This window comes from Coturnix japonica, chromosome 13 (genome assembly GCF_054131305.1).
Source record: "Coturnix japonica strain WE chromosome 13, WE-NBRP24, whole genome shotgun sequence".
Taxonomy (NCBI): domain Eukaryota; kingdom Metazoa; phylum Chordata; class Aves; order Galliformes; family Phasianidae; genus Coturnix; species Coturnix japonica.
In genome coordinates this window covers 20846310-20855000 of record NC_140675.1, presented here as the reverse complement: position 1 = coordinate 20855000, position 8691 = coordinate 20846310, and the positions used below count along the sequence as shown (strand labels likewise).

General features: G+C 44.1%; 1 protein-coding gene and 1 long non-coding RNA gene across 5 annotated transcripts; one reads left to right on the top strand and one right to left on the bottom strand.

Moving 5' to 3' along the window:
• Positions 1-665: 665 nt before the first annotated feature.
• On the bottom strand, positions 666-8579 carry LOC146758723 (uncharacterized). 3 transcript variants are annotated; one of them, XM_085514492.1, is made up of 5 exons: positions 4710-5509; positions 3366-4353; positions 3190-3295; positions 1737-1842; positions 666-826 (listed from the first exon to the last, which is right to left on the bottom strand). In XM_085514492.1, exons 2-5 carry the CDS (start codon positions 3690-3692, stop codon positions 805-807), a joined length of 561 nt encoding a protein of 186 aa, XP_085370618.1. In that variant the 5' UTR covers positions 3693-4353; positions 4710-5509; the 3' UTR covers positions 666-804. The 3 variants fall into 3 exon arrangements, 2 of the variants coding, with proteins under 2 accessions (XP_085370618.1, XP_085370620.1); XM_085514494.1 differs by lacking the exons at positions 3366-4353; positions 4710-5509 and adding an exon at positions 8416-8579; XR_014933975.1 differs by lacking the exons at positions 666-826; positions 1737-1842; positions 3190-3295; positions 4710-5509 and adding an exon at positions 8416-8556 and having other exon boundaries at positions 4013-4353.
• LOC146758724 (uncharacterized) lies at positions 4916-8146 on the top strand. Of its 2 annotated transcripts, XR_014933977.1 has the most exons (3): positions 4916-5030; positions 5461-5567; positions 7836-8146. It is a non-coding gene; the product is annotated as an uncharacterized LOC146758724 (long non-coding RNA). The 2 variants fall into 2 exon arrangements; XR_014933976.1 differs by lacking the exon at positions 4916-5030 and having other exon boundaries at positions 5382-5567.
• Positions 8580-8691: the final 112 nt, after the last annotated feature.

The following is an 8691-nucleotide window of genomic DNA, read 5'->3' as shown; positions in this document are numbered from 1 at the left end:
AATGGGCACGAGTCAAAGAGTGGCCGGGAAGCAACTCGGCTCCCTCAGGCCGTGGGCGTTGGTTACGGGGCTGGGATAGCCCTAATAGAAAAAAAATGGGCTACCCAGCCCCGTAAGCAAGGATAAATAAAGCCAATTTGGCTGATATTAATTGAAATCAAACCTTAAACCAATTTGGTTAAGGTTAAATAATAGCAAAGTTAAAGCCAATTAGTTTAAGATTAAATGATTGCAAAGCTAAAGCCAATTCAATGAAGGTAGATAGATTGCAAAGCTACAGCCAATTAGATTAAACTTAAATGGTTGTAAAGCTACAACCAATTTAAGTAACATTAAATGATTGCAAAACTAAAGTCAATTTGATTAAAAATAATGGCAAAACTAAAGCCAATTTGATTAACAATGACTGATAGAAAGCTAAAGCCAATTTTGTTAAAATAATTAATTGAAAAGCTAGAACCAACTTGATTAAGATTAATTAACAACATATCAAAAACCAATTTAGTTGCAGTTAAATGATTACAAAACAAAACCCAATGTGGGTGAAGTTAATAGATTACTAAGCTAAAACCAATTTGTTTAAGTGTTATGTCAAATCTAAAACCAATTTGGGTAAGGTTAACTGAACGCAAACCTTAAACCAATTTGGTTAAGAGAACTTAACTCAAAAGCTAATTCCAATTAAATAGAGGTTAATTGACTAACATGTAGCTGATGTGCTGTTGTGATGGATCGTCAGCCCCCCAAAGCTTTATTGAACGCCTGCATGGCAGCATGGAGCACTGCATCAAAGGGGAACATCCATCAGCCAGGGAATATAAGGGCCCTGAGGAAGAAAAAGAGATAGTTAGATCAATGGGCTGAAGCCAGTGGGACATGAAAATGTAAAATAGTGGGCAAGGCCCAATAATCTGCTACAAAAAACACCAAAATGGAGCAAAAAGTGCAAAAGAAGAACACAGAGAATGCCAAAATGAACAGCAAGACCCAAAAGAGCAGCACAAAACACATCAAAACAGAACATAATACAACACAAAACACTGCAGAGAACAGCAATAGGGACATAAAGGCGCAACAAAATGATGCAGGAAACTGCAAAATGGAAGAAAGCACCCAAGAGAATATCAAAATATTGGGCAAGGCCCTACAAAAGGATGCAGGGAACACTGAAAAGGAGGGCAAAGCCCAAGAGAACAAGAAAAGGAGCAGCAAAATGGACTGCAAAGCCCAAAAGAATGATGCAATGGATGCCTAAATGGACGGCAAAGTCCAAAAGAATGATGCAATGGATGCCTAAATGGACAGCAAAGTCCAAAAGAATGATGCAATGGATGCCTAAATGGACAGAAAAGTCCAAAAGAATGATGCAATGGATGCCTAAATGGACTGCAAAGCCCAAAAGAATGATGCAATGGATGCCTAAATGGACTGCAAAGCCCAAAAGAATGATGCAATGGATGCCTAAATGGACGGCAAAGTCCAAAAGAACGACACAAGGAACGCCAAAATGGGGGGCAAGGCCCAAGAGAATGCCTCAAAGAATGTCAAAATGGAGAGCAAGAAAAACACTGCAAGAAACAACTGAGCAACAGCAAAGACCAAACACAAAGACAACACAGTAGGACAAGCACAGACAGCCCATAGGACACCACGGAGTGCAAAAATGAAGTCAAAAACACTAACCTCACATCTCAGTATGGAACAAGTAAAAACAAATTGCTGTGTGCTGCCCTTACCTGCTGGGCTGAGAGTTACCATCAGCAAAGCTGGGTCCAAGCAATGCAGGTTTCTGTTCCTCGCTGCTCTCATCAGGAGCCGCACATCTCTGTGCTCTGCTGGAACCTGTTGGACACAACATGACAATGAAGGCACTGGGATACAATTAATGTTATTAGGGATATAATTAATGCTATTATGGATATAATTAATGCTACTTTTAAGTCTAAATTTGCAGTAAGTTTAACAATTGTATCCCACACTACAATCATAATTAAAGAAACTTTCACATAAAGCACTGAGCATCACTTTTATGACTGCATTTATCATAACAGACACCTTTAGTATTGGGTAAATATTAGGTAAATATCAGTTCCATTAACAAATACAGGTTACAGTCATTATCACTACAACCCGCGTTAAGCCGGGGGAGCAGATCAAGATTAACACAAACAAAACATTAACACAAATCCCAAAGACAAGCAGAAGAACCACAGAAAGGCAGCCAAGGGTAAGGCAAGTGCAAAAGAAAGAAGGAAAGCCAAGGGAAACCAAAGCAAAAGCAACAGCAAACAGACCATTATAGGAAACACCAAGAACAAAGGCCAAAGGGAAAACAGCGTGGAGAGCAAAGAGAAGAACAAAGGGAACAATGAAACAGAGGGCAAGGCCCAAAAGAATGCTGCATGGAACTGCAAAATAGAGCAAGGCCATAAAGAACACTGCAGGGAACATCAAGATGGAGAGCAAGGCCCAGAAGGGCACATACAACATCAAGATGTAGGGCAAGGCCTAAAAGAACACTGCATGGAACTGCAAAACAGAGGGCAAGGCCCAAAACAGAACTGCTGAAACATCAAGATGGAGGGCAAGGGCCAAAAAAGATCATGTAAAACATCAAGATGGATGGCAAGGCCCAAGGGAACATCACGCAGAACATCAAGATGAGGACAAGGCCCAAAAGAACACTGCAAGGAACATCAAGATGGAGGGCAAAGCTGAAGAGAAAACTGCAGCAAACACCAAGATGAATGGCAAGGCCCAACAGGGCACTACAAGAAACATCAAGATGAATGGCTAGGCCTAAAAGGGCACTACAAGAAACATCAAGATGGGGGGCAAGGCCCAAAAGGGCACTACAAGAAACATCAAGATGGGGGGCAAGGCCCAATAGAACATTGTGAAGATCATCAAAATGGAGGGCAAGGCGGCAGAGGAAACTGCTTGGAACTCCAACATGGAATGAAAGGCTGAAGGGAATGAAGCACCAAAATGAACAACAAGGCCCATAGAATGAACAGAACATAAAGTGAGAACAAAGGAAACACTGCAGGAAATGCTGGAGAAACAGCAGAGAACAGAGGAAAAGAGAATGCAGAAGGATGAGAGCAGATATTATCATTATAATAATGGAACGTTACCTTCAATTTCAGTATGGAACAGATAAAAAGCAATTGTGTGTGCTGCCCTTACCTGCTGGGCTGAGAGTTACCATCAGCAAAGCTGGGTCCAGGCAATGCAGGTTTCTGTTCCTCACTGCTCTCATCAGGAGCCGCACATCTCTGTGCTCTGCTGGAACCTGTAGGACACAACACGACAATGAAGGCACTGCCCACATCTGCAGGGCAGCTCATAGACACAGCACTCACCTTGGGTTTGGTAGGGAGGGATGTTGGAACCAATAGGGCCCCATGAGACCCCATTGGAACCAATAGGGCCCCACATAAGACCCCATTTGACCTTATAATGTCAACAACCCAGTGCAAGACCAACCAAGGTCCTGAAATCAAACAGTCTATGAGTCCAGATGAGACGCATCGCAGACTGAGAAGTGGTGACAATGGGGTGCAGTCCGGTGAGCAGAAACACGGCCAACATGGCGCTCCTTTGTAGGAAGGTAGAAGGGATGAGCCCAGGAACAGCTGAGCCGTCGGTCCCACTGCTGTGCTGGGAATGACCACAAAGCAGATCCTCATAGAAGGACCCAGGGCTCATGGAAGGCAGGAGGTGATGATGGAGATCCTCATAGAAGGACCCAGGGCTCATTGAAGCAGGAGGTGATGATGGAGATCCTCATAGAAGGACCCAGGGCTCACAGAAGGCAGGAGGTGATGATGCAGATCCTCATAGAAGGACCCAGGGCTCACAGAAGGCAGGAGGTGATGATGCAGATCCTCATAGAAGGACCCAGGGCTCACGGAAAGCAGGAGGTGATGATGGAGATCCTCATAAAAGGACCCAGGGCTCACGGAAAGCAGGAGGTGATGATGGAGATCCTCATAGAAGGACCCAGGGCTCATGGAAGGCAGGAGGTGATGATGGAGAACCAACACAGCCTCACCAAGGGCAAATGCTCCTTGACTGACCTCATAGACTTCTATGATGGCACTGATACATCAGTAGATGAAGGAAGACCTGCTGATATCATCTACTTAGACTTCAACAAGGCCTCTGATGCAGGACCCCACAGTGTCCTCATGTCCAAGTGATGAAGACACCAACTGGATGGGAAGATGATGAGATGGATGAAGAACTGGCTGTAGAAGTGAGTCCAGAGAGCAGCAGCCAATGGCTCCATGTCCAGGTGGAGATGATGATGAACAGCGTCCCATAGCATCCAACATTGGGGCTGATACTCTGCAATATATGAACATAGATTCAAATGATGATCAGCACTGAAGACCATCACGACCATCTCCATTCAACCCCCTGCTATGGGGACAGTCCCCAACCACCACACCGGGGTCCCACAGCCTCAAACACCTCTAGGGATGGAGCATCCCAAAGGGACCTGTTCCATCCTCCTCCTTCCAACCCCAAATAGAAAGAAGGGATCACCCACCCTATTCTGAAGGCTGAGCCCTCCATCCAAAAGAAGCAGGTGCCAGAATTCGGCTCCTTCTCATACACATCCATAAGCAACCAAAAGGAGAAGACATCAGAGCAGTAACAAAGAAGAAATTCCTTACCCCATAGCAAAGCCAGACACTCACCTTATACCCCAAAGAAAAGGATCTCCAAGCAGAGTTGCATCCCATATGGTATCCAGAGCTCAAAAGCAGCAGGAAGGAGAATCCACTACCCTCAATGCTCCCATAGGAGCACTGAGCAGGAACTGATGCTGCCCCCTGCCCTTCCCAGCCCTTAAATACCAATCAAGGAGGGGAGGAGCCAGGCTCCAACCAATCACAATCCACCCCTCAACGGCCCCCACCTGTGCCCATGGGGTTGGCCCCTCCCCTCAGCAGGTGCCCAATCAGGATGTTACATAACAGCTCCAATCAGGAACAAAGCCAAAAATGAAGCAATAACAGGTTAATAATTATATTTACCTGTTCCTAAAGGGGATGGTTATGGATAGAGAAGAAACGACAGCACAGTATATGGACACAGGGGTGCAGATCTCAGTGTCACAATGGGGTGACACTGTGGGCACCGCTCTGGGGTTGATGCTGGGGGGACATTGGGATGATGGGGGGTTATGGGGGGGGACATTGGGATGATGGGGGGTGATGGGGGCGATGATATCATGATATAATCAGGGTGATATAATAGAAATGTTTAGTCATGGTTGGAAGCCATGATGGGGCGGAGACACAGCAGTACAGCCCAAGTGCAGGCAATGCACCTGATTGGCTGCAGGGCTGGCTCCGCCTCCTTCTGGTGCTCATATAAGGGCTGGCACTGGGAGGCAGCAGGTATTTGCTGGAGCTCCTTGCTGAGGTCACATCTACCCACATGAAGAAGCTCTTCTGCTCTGTTGCTGCCTTGGACCAAGAGCTGCTGGATGGAGCTGCAGGACTTGGCTTCTCCGCCATCACATTGCTCGGCCTAGAAGAGCACTACAGGAGGTGAGTTCTGGCTCTGATACTGGAATAATGCTGAGCTGATGGGGGGCAGAGATGTTTGGGGGGGGATGTTGAGGTGCCAATGGGGGGGGACAATGAGCTGATGTTTGAAAATGAAGCTGTATGTAGATGCAGAGGTATCAATGGAGTTACACAAGGAACCATGTTGGAAGGTGACGATCAGTAGATGACAGACTGAATAGTGAAAAAGGACCCCATAGTAGATGAAAAGGGAACACTTAGCTACATAAAGGGAAAGGGGGCCTCACTAAGGCAAAGGGTACTTACAGATTTATAGTTTATGTTAAGGAGGAGCATAGAGAGGGGAATTGCTCTAACCCTGCTTTTCTTGGTTTTCTTCCTCCCTAAAACTGCTTTTCTTGATTTTCTTCCGCTCTAACACTGCTTTTCGTGGTTTTCTTCCACTATACCCGTCTTTTCTTGGTCTATTCCCTCTCTATCCCTGCTTTTCTTGGTTTTCTTCTGCTCTAACAATCTTTTATTGATTTTACTCTGCTCTAACCCGTCATTACTTGGTTTTATTCCGCTATACCCTGCTTTCCCTGGTTTTTGTCCACTCTAACTCGTCTTTTCTCGGTTTTCTTCCACTCTAACCCTGCTTTTCTTGTTTTTCACCAGTTCAAACCCTGCTTTTCTTGATTTTCTTCTGCTCTAACCACCTTTTCTTGATTTTACTCCGCTCTAACTCATTAATACTTGGTTGTGCTACGCTTTTTTCCTAACAAGAAATGCAGGGTTAGAGCAGAAGTAAAGCAAGAAAAGCAGGGTTAGAGCAGAGAAAAACAAAGGATAGCATATTTAGAGCGAAAGAAAACCATGAAAAGCAGGGTTAGAACAAAAGAGAACAAAGAAAAGCATAGTTTGATCAGAAGAAAAACAAGAAAAGCAGGGTTAGAGCGGAAGAAAAACAAGAAAAACAAGGCGACAGCTAAAGAAATCCAAAAAAAGACTGGTTAGAGTGGAAGAAAACCAAAAAATCAGGGTTAGAGTGGAAGAAAACCAAAAAATCAGGGTTAGAGTGGAAGAAAACCAAAAAATCAGGGTTAGAGTGGAAGAAAACCAAGAAAAGACGGGTTAGAGCAGAAGAAAATCAAGAAAAGACTGGTTAGTGCGGAACAAAAAGAAGGAAAGAAGGGCTAGATCGCAAGAAAACCTACAAAAGTAGGGTTAGAAGAAAAGAAAACATAGAAAAGCAGGGTTAAAGCTGAAAAAAAAACATGAAAAGCAGGGTTAGATGAAAAGAAAACCAAGAAAAGAGGGGTTAGAGCAGAAGAAGACCAAGAAACGCAGTTTTGGAGCGGAAGAAAACCAAGAAAAGCATGGTTAGAGCAGAAGAAAAACATATATTGACGGGTTAGATTGAAGAAAAATCAAGAAAAGCTTATTAGAGTGGAAGAAAAACAAGAAAAGCAGGGTTAGAGTGGAAAAAAAAACAAGAAAAGCAGGGTTAGAGCTGAAGAAAACCAAGAAAAGCAGATTTAGAGTGGAAGGAAACAAAAAAAAGACAATTTAGAGCAGAAGAAAACCAAGAAAAGCAGGGTTAGTGCAAAAGAAAACCAAGTATTAATGAGTTACAGCAGAGTAAAATCAAGAAAAGGTGGTATAGAGAGAAAGAAAACCAAGATAAGACAGGTTAGAGGGGAAGGAAAGCATGAAGACAGGTATAGTGGAAGAAAACCAAAAAAAGACGGGTTAGAATGGAAGAAAACCAAGAAAAGCAGGGTTAGAGCGGAAAAAAAACCAAGAAATACGGGTTAGAGTGGAAAAAAACCAAGAAAAGCAGGGTATAGTGGAAGGAAACCAAGAAAAGAAGTGCTAGACTGGAAGAAAACAAAGAAATACAGGTTAGAGCGGAAGAAAACCAAGGAAAGATGGGTTAGAGTGTGTGGGAATCAAATGTTGTTTCTGCATTTAGAATAAGATAAAAATATTTTATTTCAATGTCTCATTATTTAAGTGAAGCAATTTGTAGTTATTAGGTAGAAGTCACAGGTACAAAGACTGCAGCTCCTGTCTGCCCAGCTGTCTGAAATAGAACTACTCGTTTTTGGTGCTGGACAAATAAGACCTGAGTAATAAAGGATCCAAAGAGGAGAAGTTAAAATAATTAACAATATGCCTGTATAAACCAGCAACAATGTATGTTTTAGTGTTTTGTTGTAGGCATTGTAAAAATACCTAAGGATGTGCCTGAAGAGATATCGGGAAGGACTGGAATCACCCCCCCCCCCGGCTCTTTGTTTAACAAAGGCCTCCAGGACAGAATGGAAGAAGCTTTGAAGGGAATCAACATATCAATACGATAAGAGTACCGAGACATCTTGGAAACAGAAACAGCAGGATGGCGACTGACAAGACAGCAAGTGAACTAACAAATTTCAGAATGTAATTAACAAATGCAAACCTCGGGTAACATTGTAAACTCTAAAACCCAACCAAAGGGGAGGGGGGAGGGGGAAACATATGGGAGAAAAGGTATAAAAACTGTAACATCGTGTCCATGGCTTCTGCCATCAGGGCGCCCGCCATTGCAACCGCGAATAAAAACTGCTTTGATCAGAGATACCGTCCTGACCAAAAATTATTGAGGATATTTCCAACAAGTGAAAGAAAACCAAGAAAAGCAGGAAAAGAAGAAAACCAAGAAAGGACGGGTTAGAGCGGTGGCCCCACACAGCCACATAGAGACACATAGAGACACATAGCGCCCCATTGAAGCCCCATAGAAGCCCCATAGAGCCCCATAGAGCCCCACAGTGCCCCATAAAGCCCCACAGTGTCCCGGCACGTCGCGGACTCCATTTTCATAGTGAGGAACATCGTCACTTACGGCAAAGTGCATTGCGGGATATAACGCGGCATCCGGAGGTCGCCATTTCGAATATGCGCAGTAGCGTCGCTTCCGGTATGTTGCATTATGGGATATAATGTGGCAAAACGAGGCATCCGGAGGTCTCCATTTTGGTTATGCGCAGTAGCGTCTTTTCCGGTTTGCTGCATTGTGGGATATAACGCGGCATAAAGAGGCATCCGGAGGTCGGCATTTTGATCATGCGCAGAAGCGTCGCTTCCGGTATGATGCATTGTGGGATATAACGCGGCATAA

Excerpts from the sequence above, each read along its gene's own strand:
- LOC146758723 (XM_085514492.1), bottom strand. The coding sequence starts at position 3,692 with ATGAGGATCTGCTTTGTGGTCATTCCCAGCACAGCAGTGGGACCGACG. Across the intron at positions 3,296-3,365 it reads CCCTCCCTACCAAACCCAAG|GTTCCAGCAGAGCACAGAGA; the intron begins GTGAGTGCTGTG and ends TGTGTCCTACAG. Across the intron at positions 827-1,736 it reads GGTAACTCTCAGCCCAGCAG|GGCCCTTATATTCCCTGGCT; the intron begins GTAAGGGCAGCA and ends TTTCTTCCTCAG.